The sequence below is a fragment of the Acanthopagrus latus genome, chromosome 13 (assembly GCF_904848185.1).
Source record: "Acanthopagrus latus isolate v.2019 chromosome 13, fAcaLat1.1, whole genome shotgun sequence".
NCBI lineage: Eukaryota > Metazoa > Chordata > Actinopteri > Spariformes > Sparidae > Acanthopagrus > Acanthopagrus latus.
This window is the reverse complement of record NC_051051.1, coordinates 14,356,572-14,372,851: the sequence shown is the minus strand read 5'-3', so window position 1 is coordinate 14,372,851 and position 16,280 is coordinate 14,356,572. Positions and strand designations below refer to the sequence as shown.

At 43.8% G+C, this 16,280-nt stretch overlaps 1 protein-coding gene across 4 annotated transcripts; it reads left to right on the top strand.

Annotated features, from left to right (window-relative positions):
* Positions 1-103: 103 nt before the first annotated feature.
* Positions 104-16,056, top strand: prdm15 (PR domain containing 15). 4 transcript variants are annotated; one of them, XM_037120018.1, is made up of 24 exons: positions 104-769; positions 1,307-1,346; positions 1,461-1,554; positions 2,580-2,733; positions 2,836-2,988; positions 3,080-3,188; positions 3,305-3,361; positions 3,627-3,827; positions 4,891-5,109; positions 5,229-5,323; positions 5,415-5,502; positions 5,595-5,762; positions 5,874-5,968; positions 6,100-6,231; positions 8,017-8,157; positions 8,260-8,423; positions 8,687-8,766; positions 9,873-9,992; positions 10,111-10,242; positions 10,393-10,476; positions 12,277-12,452; positions 12,578-12,658; positions 13,243-13,464; positions 13,538-13,641. In XM_037120018.1, the coding sequence occupies exons 1-24, from the start codon at positions 671-673 to the stop codon at positions 13,610-13,612; spliced, it is 2,979 nt and encodes a 992-aa protein (XP_036975913.1). In that variant the 5' UTR covers positions 104-670; the 3' UTR covers positions 13,613-13,641. The 4 variants fall into 4 exon arrangements, with proteins under 4 accessions (XP_036975913.1, XP_036975910.1, XP_036975912.1 ...); XM_037120015.1 differs by lacking the exon at positions 13,538-13,641 and adding an exon at positions 14,911-16,056 and having other exon boundaries at positions 106-769; XM_037120017.1 differs by lacking the exon at positions 13,538-13,641 and adding an exon at positions 14,911-16,056 and having other exon boundaries at positions 107-1,196.
* The last annotated feature ends 224 nt before the right edge of the window (positions 16,057-16,280 follow it).

Here is a 16,280-nt window from a genome sequence, read left to right as displayed (position 1 = left end):
AGTGAGGATCAGCTTTGTCACACTTCTGGTGCTGCAGCCTCTGTTATTCTTTCTTGGTCCACGATACAACGATCAGAGTATTTTCCAAAGTGTTTTATTAAGATGAAAAACAGGTGGAAATATTTTCACTGCACTTAAAAAAAACATGCCTTAGGGAGCCAATTAAAGGCAGCTTTATAAGAGTGGGGTTTTGTTTTTTTTTTTCAGGTTAAACTGCAACAAACTTGAAAAGGTAGTAGAATTCAGCTCAAGGCCGCTTACAGGTTAATGCTTGTGAGTAACCAATACAATATATAATGCCTTTAAAGGAGGATTTTTAGCATAATAAATACTTCCTGTACTTGAATAAGAGTTTTAATGCAGAATATTAACTTGGAGAGTAGAGTATACTTTAAAAAAAAATTGTACAATTCATTTTACTTTAAATTCATTTAGTCCTGCCCTTTGTGGTATATAGTAAAGTCAGTGCAAAGTAAAACAGTGTTGTAAATACAGAGCTGCATGCTGGGAAACCTGAGGCTGGTTTATGGTTTATAAAAATAAAAAAAAACATAACAGGACAAAAGTTTATGTTGAATTATTTTCTAAGCCTTAAATTTGAACGAACTGTCTCATTCAGGCTCGTTGGACCAGCGTTTGTGTCATTTCTGACGAGCCTACAGCCCCCATAATGCACTCGGCGCGTATCGTTTCCGGTCTTGCGCCGTTTCTGGAGCGGATTGGAACCCGGAGTCAGGATTCGATAAATGAAGGGTCTTCTGCAGAGAAGGTAACGTGTTTCCCCATAAACGTACGTACATTTTCTACAAAATGGCGACGCAGTTCAGTAGTAGAGGTGCAGCCGGTTCGTCCGCCTCGCTCCGGCTTCTCGGGAGCCGCCTCCGCTGCCGGCTGCTTGCCGTTGAAGAGCACCGACTCCGGTTTGGTGGTTTGCGTCTCCGGTCCATCCGCCATGCCGACTGTTCTTTGTTACATTCTACTGAAGAGGAGCCGCTCAGATCGGAGTTAAAACCCGGCTACAGTTTGGGAACCGCTCAAATCCTGGATCCCCGTGTCCTGTCCCGATAGCACACGTTAATGTGCCCGCTCAACTGTGTCGCTTCCACCAGAAACTAGCTAGTGTTGTCATTTGTACATAATGCTGTTTACCAAGGAGGGGTGATGTGTTCAACACAGCTGAAGTGTCCCGGGTTAATGTGTGTGGGAGGCGCTGAAGTTCAGTCACATTCAAACACACTCTTTAAAGTAGCTCCTCCATGTACATGCACATGTTTCATGACACTAAACGACCTGCTTGTGTTCGTAGGTTTGCATAATGGCTGAGCAGACGCCAGATGAGTTCGTCTGTGAGTATGAATCCAGCTCCTATACTGCACTGGACGGAGTGTGAGAAAGGGCTGTGGTGACAGGTGTGTGTGTGTGTGTGTGTGTGTGTGTGTGTGTGTGTGTGTGTGTTACAGGGTGTGATGACTGTGGCCAGTACCATGACTCCGAGTGTCCTGAGTTGGGGCCCCTGGTGACTGTCCAGGACTCCTTCGTCCTGAGCCGGGCCCGGTGAGTGACGCCTCAGAGTGTCTCAGCTTCAGCGTTTAAGTCAGTTACTGCCAACTGTTCTGATCACCGATTATTCGTTTCAGTTGTTACTCAAGTGTCGAACGTGGTTCAAGCTTCTTTAATGTGAGGATTTGCTGTTTTTCTTTGATATTTTTGTGACAGCGAATGGATAGTCTTTGGTTTTTGGACTGATGGTTGGACAAAAGAAGCATTTTCTTTCTTTTTTCAAGTACACCAATAACCAATATTTGGACCCAATGTATACATTTGCAGTGAGAATACAAATCTTATCATCAGAATCAGATATAACCACTGATGGAATGTAACTACTGATAATTTACTCAAGAGCTGTACATTTTTAGGCACTTTATGCATTTCGCTTCATTTCTTTGGCAACTGTAGTCACTAACTACCTTGCAGACTCAGATCATGTTGCATTCAGGTCCACTGCCCTGGGTGGGAACACGGTGTGTTCATGTGCCCCGAGTTGGAATGTGGGAGCAGCACCAAAAATAAGTTGTTTTGCAGTTTATTGTTCAGAACATTCAAACAACATGTCGACAGCTTTTTCCAGCACACCATATTTTAGATTACATGTGAGCTATGTAATTATGTATACAATATAGGACTTTGGTTAAAGTTCCTTAGCATTAACTCAGTGTTTACTTTAATCCACCGTGTTTCAGCGTCACGTGATGTCAACTCAATACTGTACCATCATTTTCTCAGACCTTCCGATTTGTTGTTGCAACATGAGGAGGCGTTCAAGTGTATTTTTACCAGTCAGAAAAAAAACATTAATCCGATTATTCCAACACCACAGGAATACACGGATGACGTGTCACCAATAATATAATAATACTTAACTCAACGACGATTGGTCTAAAATGAGGAAATCATTCAGGGCTCTCAGCAAATGTGAGGGCATTTTTCAAATTTTTTTGACATTTTATTGTAATTAGTAATGAATTACGGTACTTTTTATTCTGTAACAGTTATGCTAAGATGTGCGTGTCTTGTCTTAGGTCATCTTTACCGAGCAGTCTAGAGATCAGACCGCTGGCTGATGGGGAGGAGGGGGTGTTCGTCCTGCACCGGCTGGTCAAGAGGACCCGGTTTGGGCCCTTTGAGGCTAAGAGGGTCTCCCACCTGGAGAAGGAAGGAGCGTTCCCTCTGAAGGTGCACCTTAAAGAATTCTGACCAGCAGTCCATTAATATATGTAATCCTTTTTGTCTTAGTTTCCTTTTTGTTTTTTTAATTGTTAATCTTTCAATGAGCAGATCTTCCAGAGGGATGGCGTGGTCGTGTGTTTTGACTCTAGCAGCGAGGAAGACTGCAACTGGATGATGCTGGTGCGACCTGCCACCGACTACCACCACCAGAATCTGACAGCCTATCAGCAGGAGGATGACCTGTACTTCAACACCTCCCAGGTGCGTGCGTCCATCCTAAACGTGAGCCTCTGCCGGTCCCGCAGCTCATCTCTTAACGGGAGATTTGGTCGTCTTCCCTTTTGTTTCTCAGGATGTGCTGCCGGGAACAGAGCTGAGGGTCTGGTACGGAGCTTTCTATGCCAAGAAAATGGAGAAGCCCATGCTTAAACCTCCACTTCTGCCACCTCCTCCTCCATCAGGTAGAGGACATTACAGCACTGATGTTGTCGCTGGGTGCCATGGCAACAGTGTGACTTGTATGTTGTAGTTTTTGGTCTCGTGCGCTCAGATGTGACGTCTTCCTCTGCTCCAACAGAGACCTCAGAGAAAAGTGGAGTCCACATGCCTCCAGTGGCAGAAGAAAACAGTGCAGGTGAGATCATTGAAAACATCCATCACCTCCAGTCAGCGGTACATGTTAGAAATGTTCTCTTCTTTCATCAAGTGCCAGGCTAAGTTTTAGGGTCGTGTCTGGGTTTAAGCTTTAAATTGCATTTGATGCTGGTCTCCTGCTGTTTCTTCTCCTCAGTGAGGAGTGGAAGTCATGTTGTTTAGCCCTTCAACTCATCTCTCAGCTGAGGAAATGCTGTGTCATGGTTACACACCCTGAATCCCCTACCTCCCTCTGTTGATCACAGGCAACATGCTGAGTCATCTCGACGACGGGAAGACGGCAGCGGAGCTTCCAGTCGACCCGCTCCTGCCTCAGGAGGTCGGTCCCGATGAGGACGACGGCGACCCCCCCGCGGCTCAGCCGGTCCCGAGGAGAGCGCAGGGCCGAGGGAGGAGAGCCAAGGGACGCCGGCCCGGAGCTGCAGCCGCCACAAGCAGAAACAAAGGTGAGGATAGAAGAAGCAGTCAGGCTTTTGAGCAGGGAAATGCGGACGGAAAGACAAAAGAACAGTGTGAAAGACGTTCGTTGAGATATACTTTTTTGGACCCAACTTGTGAAGAATTTGCTGTTTTGTGTCGGTTCATGAAAAGAGACAGTTGTCACCTCTTTACATTTCGCAATCCAGGAAACAGACCCAGCTCTCAGTTTTTCCTCCACTTGAAAAAGAAGTTGCTCTTTTTTTCTTTTTTTTTTCTTTTTTTTTTATCACTACTCTACACTTCATCAACACTGCGTCTTCCTGTGTGTGTAACACACAAGTTACAACAGCTTCATGCACATTCTGCAGAGGAGGGCAGATGTCATTCTAGGAACATTTATTATTTCTAACTAATATGTTCTAATAAAATTCTTCCTGTAGTGCAGAATTACAGCGGCTTATCTTGCTAGTGGCCTTTGCCTTGAGGCATGTCGGTCCAGACTGTTGGACTGCCATGAAATTTGGTTCAGACTTTGAGGACTAATTGGGATAACTTTGGGGATTCCTTCGCTTCCATCCATGGCCATCATCAGGTCGAACTGACAGCTCTGTCCAGTACTTTGTTTTCTGACCAGATAACTAGAAACTACTGACGCCGTCAGCAGCCTCAGCTCTGCTTTGTGTTTCGTGCGAGTTGGCATACTAACACACTATGTGAACATGTAAACATACCTGCTAAACATCTGCATGTTAGCATCATCATGAGCATGTTAACTGTTAGCAGTTAGCTCAGTGCACTTCTGCGCCTAAGCTACCAGTGCTGTTATTTGATATATTTTTCTTTGTGTTTTGATTTAAAGCTACTGTTTCAGCTGTATGATGTTATTGCCCTGAAATACAGCATCTTCAGTAACTACACTTCATGTGTATGTTTAAAGAAAATATGTACAATTATAAGATTTGTATTTATCTCAAACATCATTGTCAGTATTGGGCGCAGAAGCCACTGTGCCACTGTTACCATGTGTTACCATGTGTTGCAACTTTTAATATGGATTTGTCGTTGACATTCCGTTGCTGATGTGTGCAGATGTGAAGCCTTTGACGGAGAGCTCCGAGCCGGTGGCCTCAGAGGCAGTAGCAGCAACAGCAGCAGTAGCAGCGAGCAGCGGCCTGCTGAGCACTCCTGACAGCACGGCAGTCCTGAAGAGACACAAAACCCGAGAGCACAAGAGGGTGTACCGCTGCTCCCTCTGCAACAAGGTCTTCCAGAACAGCAGCAACCTGAACAGACACATCCGCTCACATGGTGCGTAAAGATCAAGCACATGTTTGTGTCTGAGGAATCGCACAATTCCGATACATACAAAACTTGGCACAAGTTTATGTTTAGTATTAATGAATCCCCTCGTGTGTATTTTCCCTCAGGTGATAAGCTGTTCAAATGCGACGAGTGTGACAAGTTGTTCAGCCGCAAGGAGAGTCTTAAGCAGCACATCTCTTACAAGCACAGCAAGAACATGGTGAGTAACACTCCGAACTGTCACCTCCAGAGTTTTTACTTACTCTTGCCAGTCTGTGATCACGTGTCTGCCTCATTGTGCTCCGTAACAGCCTGACCAGGAGTACAAATATAAATGCAACACATGTGAGAAATCCTTTCGCCTGGAAAATGCCTTAAAGTTTCACAACTGCCGGACAGGTAGGACTATTGATTTCATTTCCACAATTCCCTTTTTGTGATCGCATTCTTTCCAGGTCTTTTTTGCTCATTCCATCTTCTTCTCTCTCCAGACGACAAGACGTTCCAGTGCGACATCTGCTCGCGCTTCTTCTCCACCAACAGCAACCTCTCCAAGCACAAGAAGAAGCACGGCGAGAAGCTCTACTCCTGTGAAATCTGCAACAAGATGTTCTACCGCAAAGACGTGATGCAGGAGCACCACAGGAGGCACGGCGTGGGTGAGTCGCACATTTTTCAAACGACTGTTTTTAGCAAGGGAAGCTACAGGAGAAAAAAGTGTCTGTGTGGAAAATGTACTTCTGTTTTAAGTCATCTATATATGTCTACAGGACCAAAGCACATGAAGAGAGAGGAGCTGGAGACCAACGGGGAAGAAGGGACCAAGTACAGGAAGGAGCCGTCCCCCTGTCCCATCTGTGGCAAGGTGAGCTCCCTGCACTGCAGCGGAGGGTAATGGCGCTGATGGCAGCGGGTCAAATATGTGCACATAAATAAATCCGTCATCAGTGACACGTGTGTGTGTGTGTGTGTGTGTGTGTGTGTGCGCATGCACAGGTGTTCTCTTGCAGGAGCAACATGAACAAGCATCTGTTGACTCACGGCGATAAGAAGTACACCTGTGAGATCTGCGCCCGAAAGTTCTTCCGCGTGGACGTCCTGCGAGATCACATTCACGTCCACTTCAAGGTGAGACGGAGCAGAGGGGAGAACTAACCAAACGTTTCCCTGTTGCAGCTCAGTTTCTGTTTTCTTGCCAGTGTGGATGTGTCATCGTGAAGTGGTGAGGCACAGGCAGGGGGATCACAGAAATATTGACTTATATCTGAGGGGTCTGAAATCCATGCTGCCTCTGCAAAAAGTACAAAGTATTACTGCTTTTTTTTAGTTAAGATTCTCAGCACCTACCGTGTTTGTACTTATGCATGCACTAAAAGTAGATTAATTAGGAGAAGTTTCAAGGAATGTGGCGTTCCTAAAAAAAAAATAAATTGAGATGCGAGACCGTACAGCAGTGTTTTTCATCGTGTTTGGAAGAGGCAGACAGTGCAGCCTAAATGTTTACCGCTGTGTGAGAGAGTACGTGCCAGAAGCTCAGAGCTCAGTGTCATCAAGAGCAAGACGAGGAGCGCATGGCGTGCGACTGATTACACAACGCAGCCACGTCACAGTCTGCAAAACGGCTCTGTGCAGACATCTGCATATACACATAACAAATAACCAAGTTTACAGAAAATTGACTCTTTTCTGCATAAGGGAATACCGATATGACTGTGTTCATCACGGCGACAGCGAATAAACGAGACTGCACACACACAAAAAAATTAAATTGTTTTAGCTCAGTCCTCATGTTTAAAAGACACAAAATATGTGTGGAATTATAATATAACATTAGCTATATTTACTAGCTACAATCATCTGGCACTTTACTTGACAACGTAATAGCATACAAAGTCTAGACATGTTAACCATGAACCATTTGTTTACATTACAGACATCTAGCTATTTGTACTTATATGTCAAGTACGGTGTGAAAAATCTCTAGAGAAGTCCAGAAAGTTGAGTCTGGAAAAGTATGGAATTTTGAAATGAATGAGTCCTTGCTTCCATCTCCAATTCTCAAGCAACAGAGCTGCATCAAAACATTGAGAAAAAGGTGTCAAACTGTCGGTGCAGCACAGTCTAACTCTCTGCTATCCAGTCACCTCATGTTTTATTTTTCTGAAGAATGCTCCCACAAGCCTCGCATGAACCATGTCACACACCTGGGCCCGTGTATGCTCTGAATTAAAGACCCTCTTCTTGCGCAGTGGTCGTGCCCGACCATAGGGGGTAAATGGGCAAGCATTCTGGGGTCCAGCCACCAGGGGGCATGTAGAAACAATGTTATTTCTAACCAAAAGACTCACCATTGCTCATAAAACAACCAAAATAAACACTTCAACTTTTATCCAGTGTAGCCTGTCTCGTCATGAAAGCTCCTCTCTCTTTAAAAGTGGAATGAGTCATCGTAACATCAAACTTTTCACCACAGCGGCCGGCCACATGACCTGAAAAATGTATTGATCTAAACTTGGAGGGGATTTCCTTGCTATGCCAGGACCTGCACATAAATTGTGATGCCTGAAATAAATAGGAGAAGGAAAAGGGAGAGCTGGCAAAGGCTGTAGACCCAAATAATAATGTACCGACCAACTTTTTTTTTTAATTTCAGTCAGCTCAGAAAGCTGCTTCTACCACACTGAAGACTCAAACAGTGGCCAAGAGGTGACGTTTACTAGCCTAGCTGGTTTGTTTTTCACCACGCTATCTGTGTCACCATAGATAAGACTCAAATCAAAAGGTGGTCGGTGTCACTGCGATTATTAAAAAGCACTTTGTGTCATCCGTGTCTCATAAATTGGGTTTTGGCGTGCCCTCTGGATCTTCGCTGTCGTCCACTTGCATTAATTCCAAGAGTTGTTTTTGTCGCAGGACATAGCCTTAATGAACGAGCAGGAGAGAGAGGGCTTCATCAAGAAGATCGGCATTTCAGCAGACGACAGCGACGACTCGGACGATGACGAGGATGAAGACGATCCCGAGCACCACAAGTACAACTGCAAGAAATGCCAAGTAAGCTTCATCCAGACTCCAACACACGCTTTATCTTATACAAACATGCTTATTTACTTGTACTCATTCCCATTCATGAATACTCTCCTTGTGTGTCTCTAGCTGTCATTCGCGAAGGGCAGAGAGTACCTGAAGCACATCATGGAGCAGCACAAGGAGAGGGGCTACGGCTGCGGGATCTGTAACCGACGCTTCGCACTGAAGGCCACATACAACGCTCACCTGGTCATCCACAGAGAGCAGCTGCCTGACCCCGCGGTGCAGAAGTAAGAGCAGAGGAAGCAGAACAAACGCATGTCGTCAGTCATAGTTTTACGTTCGTTTAGCCCTGTCATTGGACAAGGCTAAATCATCAGTGCATCAAGTGACATCACTATTGATAAGTAACAGAGCCCAGGTTACTGCAGTACTGTAGCTAAAAGTGAAAGTTTTGATTTGAAACAAGGTCATTAAAACGCGTCATATTAGTAAGTGGACAGGCTGCAATACAAAGCAACTAATCATTTCAAATCTGCCATGTGTCATACAGGTACATCCATCCATGTGAAATATGTGGAAGAATCTTTAATAGCATCGGCAACCTCGAGAGGCACAAGATCATCCACACTGGTGAGCAACGGCCTGGGATCTCCATTTAAATGTTTGTCACACCTCATTAGGCAGCCACATATTCAGAATTGTGCACAACATCGAGACACAACAAGTATCAGCCAATAAACGCTTTAAGATGAAATACCGGCATCTGCCCAAAATGACCATTTCCGTGGATATAACAGGCCAATAAGATGATGCATTAATTCTGTATGCGTGACACCATCAGTCAACGAAGTATTCTTATCTTGCTCAGTGAATGTGTACATTTTGAGAAGTGTTATGTATCTGTATCTGCATCGTCCAGTGGACCATCACGATGAGAAAAGGCGTACAAATATTATAGTATGTGCACATATATCAGCATAACATTCAGCCCATATAAGTAAGAAAATGTCTGTATATTAAATATTGTCGAAAGTTAAATATCAGCCATCCCTACAGGAAACACAATATTAGTGAGAGACATAACATCCAGGGAAGTCCTTTGTGCTCAGTGTTCCCTCACTAAGTTGATTTGCTCTTGCATAGAACTTTTTTATACAGTTTTATACAATTTAATGATGTCCACATGTTTTCAACACACAGCTAATACGTGTACATGAACAGACATAGGAAAGTGTCAGTGCCAGTAATATTTTTCTTACTTCCTTTCAAGATAAACATCTTTACTAGAGCTACAGTGTTTGGGGGATGATGGATGTAAGTGTAAAGTATAATCTTGGCATGAGGTTAGCGAGTTAGCTGCGAGCTGCACCTTGAGACCGGTTTTGTAGCTAATAGTTTGTGTATACGGTGGCAAATGTGCAAGTCATGCTGAATTAGAAGCAGTTCCTGTTTGCAGTGTACTTTTGAAATCTCATGTGTGTCTCAAGATCGCACACGCCTCTTATATGCATTAAAAGGGCAAGATGCCAGAGAGAAGAATTTAATGGATTAAGATTAATTAGATAAATTAGGATATTTTGAAATTTTTTATTTTTTTTTTACATAAACTTGGCATAACAACGTGTAACAGAAAGCTAAATTACACACAGGGATAGATGACAACAAACAAAATCCTTTTCTTCAATTTACATGTAATCAAGTGTGTGTGTGTGTGTGTGTGCGTGTGTATCATCCAGGGGTGAAGAGCCACAGCTGTGATAAGTGTAACAAATCCTTCGCCAGGAAGGACATGCTGAAGGAGCACCTCAGGGTCCACGATGACATCCGAGACTTCCTGTGTGCGGAGTGCGGGAAAGGTCGGTGTCCTCTCCGCCACATCAGACGCCTCGCCGCATACGCGACATGCGAACACGCGGCAGTTGAGGTCCTGACTGTCAGGTAAATTAAATGTAGAGTAACTGTTTTCCTGTGCAGGCATGAAGACCAAGCACGCTCTGAGGCACCACATGAAGCTTCACAAGGGCATCAAAGAGTACGAGTGTAAGGAGTGCAACCGCAAGTTTGCCCAAAAGGTCAACATGCTGAAACACTACAAGAGACATACGGGTGAGTCAGAATTCACACAAGGTGGAAGCAGCTTGGTGTGTTCAGTATAAAAACAGAGATGCAATTGCTACATGTAGATTTGATCCAGTGTGACTTGCCAAACGTCACAGCTGTACGTCATGTTACTGGTTGTCCTGTGTGTGCTTGCAGGTATAAAGGACTTCATGTGTGAGCTGTGCGGAAAGACGTTCAGTGAGAGGACGACTCTAGAAACACACAAGCTCATCCACACAGGCAAGTGTCTCGTGTCAGGCCACATTAAAACCAGACTGAAACACGGCCTCGGTCTGTTACAGTTACAAGCCAAGCATAGGAGCCTGTAATTTGGCTTTTTTACTCGTGTCCTGAGCAATAAAAAAAAAAAAAAAAATGCAGTGGTTTCGGGTCGGACAAGAAACGATGCAGCCTAAATTAAGCAGCCAGGACAGGAAAAAAAAACAAAACAGAGAGCTACTTTAAAATGAAACGACGTTTTTTACTGTTAAAAATAAGTAGAATGGTGGAGGATGGATCGGTTGGGAACAGAGAGGAGAACTTGACAGCCCAAACTGGCAAGACAAGTCAAAGTTAGCTAGCACACATTGATGATATGTTTACAGACACACCATTACATCATGATTGACCTCATGTACAGTATTATAATTTTTTCAAAAAAGGGTTGTATTGTATTATGATGAAAATTCAGTCTACTGCTTGATTAATTAGAAACAAAATGCAAATGTGCCAGCCTGAAAAAGAAGACATACTTGGTGCAGTCGACTGTTTAAGTGAAAACACTTTTGCCACTTAAGTTATAATAGCTGGCATGTACCTACAAGTGGCTCGCTCATGAATGCTGTTAACTGTAATTATTGTTGAACTGCCTGGAAAATATACTGAAAGGGTTTTTGTGTAGCAGTAGCAGTTTAGCCAGCTAACACAGATAGCTAGCAAACACTAGTTATAAGTTTACTGACACGCCATACTTTATTTACAATGTAACGTTATTATTATTATTATCATGCACTTTATAGTTAATATTTGTCCTCGTAGCTGTATCACAATTTTAGATAAATTAAAAACATATAATTAGTGTAAGCTAGTGGATATCAGGTGGTGTAGTTAGAAGATGAAAACAGCAGTTAGTTAGCTAGCTAAAAACATCGATGCTCCATGTGTCCAGCTAATGGGCTTTTCAAGTAAGCTGGCCCCTGTCAGTTGCTCAAGTTGATTCACTACTGATGTTACACAAATAGACATTCCCACCCTGGAGCATTAACTGCACAGGCCATACATGGACATGACAGTGTCATTATCATATTAAGTCAAGAAACTGGAAATGTTGCCTGGTGAAAGGAAAGAGATACATGATTCATTCTGAACCAAGACAAGGAAACTAGGTTAACTTAGGAGCTGATAATAAAAGTAGCAAGTGAAAGATAAATAGAAGAGTAAAATATTGTTTTATTATCAACTGACTGGCTGTAAAAGAGTCTCAAGATCCACCCAGCAGCCAGTTAGCTTAGTTTAACACAAAGACTGTAAACAGGTGCAAAGTTAGACTGTTTACTCATCAGCACCTCCTAAGGCTAAAAAATAAACACATCTATACACATTTTTTTTTTAATCAGTACAAAAACCAAAGTGTAAAAACTTTTCACATTTACACTGTACAGCTAGGCTAACTGTTTCCTGACTTTATGTTGGGCTAAGCTGTTCACAGCCTGGCTGTAGCTTCAGATTCATCACACAGCTGTGAGAGTGGCATCAATCTTCTCCTCGAACTCTGAGGAAGACAGCAAAAATAACCATATTTCCCAAAATATCTTTTGATTCCTTTAAGAGTACAAAGCTTTATATTTTTCACACTCCATTTTAATTATTTTAGTAACAGTATAATCCAATGATGTATTCAGCCATGTTTTGACTCGAGCGATAACCGACAATCTTTTTGCAGTTTTGGGGCTCAATCGTAAAAAGTCTGTATAAGCTGAAAGAAAATTCTTTCCATCAGTGCCTATAGCGTGACTCCAGTTTCCCTCTTTCTCACCGCAGTGGGTAAGACATGGACCTGTGAGACGTGCGACAAGAAGTACCTGACAGAGTACATGCTGCAGAAGCACGTCCACCTGACTCACGAGAAGGTGGAGGCCCAGTCGTGCCACCTCTGTGGGACCAAGGTGTCCACCCGCGCTTCCATGAACCGACATCTGCGACGCAAGCACCCAGAGGTGAGTTTGGACAGTCATGCTGGGAAACCATGCGCGTTCTATGTTTTACCCCTCAAGCCAGTTACTATTACTTCTTCGTAAAAGTCGACTTGATAAAATATAATTCTTGACCTTTACGCCTCTAGGTGGTGTCCGTAAGAATCGATGAGTTTGATGATCTTCAGGAAACTTCGACAATCAATGACTCGTCTATCAGCATTGTGCAGGTTTGATTTACAGTTCTTTTAAAGTGCGTTATTGCAGTATGTGACAATGAAAGACACTGGAGTAGCTCTGATCAGGCATCTACCTGTGCAAAGACGGTGGCTTCCAGGTTTACAGGGCAGTGCAACAAGAGACCCAGTCATATTGATATTCATGAATCTAGACTGTTTTAGATGTGTCACATTTCTGTTTTCCTTGATTTACACATTTAATCAACCATCAGATCCTTAAATGATGTTGTCGCCTGGCACTTCTGTATATCTTGTTCCTTATACTCTTTACTTCCTTGTGGTGCCCTTTAGTTTGTTTGATTGCAAACTTAATATAGAACTGTCAGAGTGCAAGTATGAGTTCCTTTTAATACACAGTGTGAGCTCAGGCATACTCTTCCTGCATAGTATTAGTGTTGTTAGCCTGTACCTCTCCTAGTATTACTCTGAATACTTTGCAGACGGTATCACCATGCATCCTGTGTGACATGTTTTGAGTTTTCAGAGACAGATAAAATAGAATAACAAAATCTAGATTTGATGTCACCTGTCATTGATTTATACATTGTCATGAAATGTTTCACCCTCCTCTCCAGCCCACTCTGACCCTTGATAAAGACGGCATGGCTCAGGACAGGCCCAGCCGGTCCTCCCGACACCCCAAGAAGAAGCAGAGAGTTCAGGCTGAGCCGGAGCTTTCCGAGTCCGACGAATATGTTGATTTCACCGAGCAGAGGCACGAAACCATGACCGAATACAACACTGTCATCGTCGGCGAGGAGACTGAGACGAGCTCTGCTGTGCAGAGCATCCAACAGGTAGATATGAAGACTTTTACTGAGGTTGTTGTTTTAGTGTCATTATAACATGTCAAATCTCTTTTCTTCGAAGACAACAAGAAATGGGCATGTTGTTGTTGCTGAAGCGCCAAATGCCCAAAGACAGCAGCCGACCACACCTTGCTGATGGCGAGCAGAATAAATTTAAAAAATGCACAGAAGCAGTGATCATATACATTAGAGGCAAAGAACGCTGTTGCCTTTCTGGCTCTTTATTAAAAGGAGCCTGATTTTCTTTTTGTTGTTTTGTTCATTGTGATAAAGAGTTACAAGAACTGCTCATGTGATGGTTAATTACACTACAGAACAGCTTTTATACTGTAATAAAATGTCCATCTTAAATGGTAATGATTAACTTGGATCTAAATGAGTGTAAAGGTATTAAAACTGATAAATGGACACATGATGTCATAACATCACATTATCCCACGAAACAGTAAAGATGACATTATGAGGGATGTTTCATGTGATATCAAGGTTCAACCCGCTGTGTAACACCTTTGCAGCAGCTTAAAGGTAGACTATGCAGGATTTGTTGTCTGCTGTCGGTAAACACACCATCTAACATTGGCCCCTCCCCCCTGGCTGAACTAGCCGAAGAGAGCATCAGCAGTCAAGCGAGCATGAGAGCGAATGAATAGAGGGAGAACAAAGCAGAGTTGGAGAAATAAAACTTTTTTTTTTTCTCTCTCTTCAGTTACGATCTAGAGCGCAAATAAAGCCACACACTCACCTCTCTGCTCTGAGTTTGCGCGCGCGTGTGTGTGTGTGTGTGTGTGTGTGTGTGTGTGTGTGTGTGTGTGTGTGTATATCTCAAGCCGCCCTCGGTCAAACAGACACAGACGTAAAGCTTGTGACACAGACAGAGCAGAGGAGAGACACTAAGACCTGGTTTTGCCATGTTTTCACACCCCACTTCACACTTTCATTGGCTTGTGGCTACGCACCACTGCCAAAAGGATAACGCCCAGAAATGTCCTGAACACAGCAAATTAAGTTCTAAGACAATGAGAAAACACAAGAGGGCAGGATTCTTGCAGAGGAAGACACTGCCATGGACTTTTAGTGGGTCATAGTGATATTTGAATCCTGCAAATCTGGAGTAGTAAATTCAGTAAAACTGCAGAAAGGGGAAAATAATTGTCAACATTTTTTATTATATTCAGTATTGTTATGTTTGGAAGGAGGAAAATGAAAATTCAGTAGTACTGAATGATCATGAATGGGTTACATCCCATATTACGTCAAGACACATGCCATTGATTTCATTAAATATACTTGAACAATTTATAGATCCATTACATCATCTACCTGATACGACAATATTTGTAAAATGGTAAATGAATGTTGTTTATGTCACAGCTGTCCTTGCAAATGCATTTGTCATCCAGTGAACAAAACCCAGAACCTTTTTGCAACTTTCAGGTGGTGGTCCTGGCCGACCCCAACGCTCCGTCAGCCGCCTCACCAAACAGCTCTGTGGGGCTGACCAACATCACCGTCACGCCCATCACCAGCCACCCCCCCGCCCAGTTCACCAGCCTGCAGCCTGTAGCTGTGGGCCACCTGACGGCCAGCGACCGGCCACTCACCCTGGACAACTCCATCCTCACTGTCACCTTCGACGCCGTCAGCGGCTCCGCCATGCTCCACAACCGCCCGGCCGAACTCGTCCCAGAGACGGTGGGCCCCGGCGGCGGCACGGCGCCTCAGTCGGTCGCCCACTTCATCAACGTCACCACGCTGGTGAACCCCATGGGACACCAGCTGGAGGCCCCAACTCTGGCCTGGAGGCCTGTAACGGCAGCTGAAGGCAGCCAGGTCACCCCCGTGGTGGAGGGTGCCCAAGAGGGTCAAGAGGTCCAGAGTCAAGGCCAGGAGCCAGGCCGGCCCCTCCAGAGCCAGCCACCCACCTCGCAGCAGCAGAGCGGCTCTGCGCAGCAGATGTTCAGCTACTAGAGAGGAGACTGGAGGTGCTGGTCACCTCGCACTCAGACGTTGTTATATAGTAGAGTAGAGATTTTATCACACTGTACACAGCTTTGATCACGCTCACCCAGATGCCTCTCCAGCCCCGTGGAAGTGAATGAAAATTGTGACGATTTTTTTTTTCTTCTTTTTTTATACTGATGAAACTGAGTGGTTGTTGATAATTAACATATTTTTAAAAAAAAGAGAGAAAGGGTACATCGAGCCAAATTCACTGACGCTCCTCCGGATGATTTACATTTCAGACCAAAGCAACGTGTTGAATATTCAAATGCCTTACCAGCCTTTTTAAAAAAACATGCATGTTTTCAAGTGGAACCCGCTGCTCGAAAAAAAAAAAAAAAAAAGAATATGAAAATGTACCAACCTGAAACAAAGAAGGTGCGGTCGACAGTTTAAGTGAAAATACTTCTGCCAGGTTTAGTAGTAGTAGTTGGCATATTCCTAAAAGTGGCTCACACATGAAATGATATTTTTGAACGCTGTAAACTGTAATTATTGTTGAACTGTCTGGAAAAAATACTGGAAGAGTTTTTGTACTGTTATTTTTAAACAAAATGCCTCTTAAAATGTTTGTCCTTTTTTTGTCTCCATATAAATTCTGTGTGTGTGTGTGTGTGTGTGTGGACAAGTGGGCGAACATTACAGCAGCAAGGTTCTTCTGAATCGCAGAGCAAATCCCAGCAGAACCTGCGTCTGTTTGTCCTGGTCTGTTTATAGAAACGTGACCATCTGTCCTGGATCCGCTCAATCACTGAGCCTGTTTGCCGGCCAGAGGCTGATGGCTTTCCTGCAAACAGCACAAC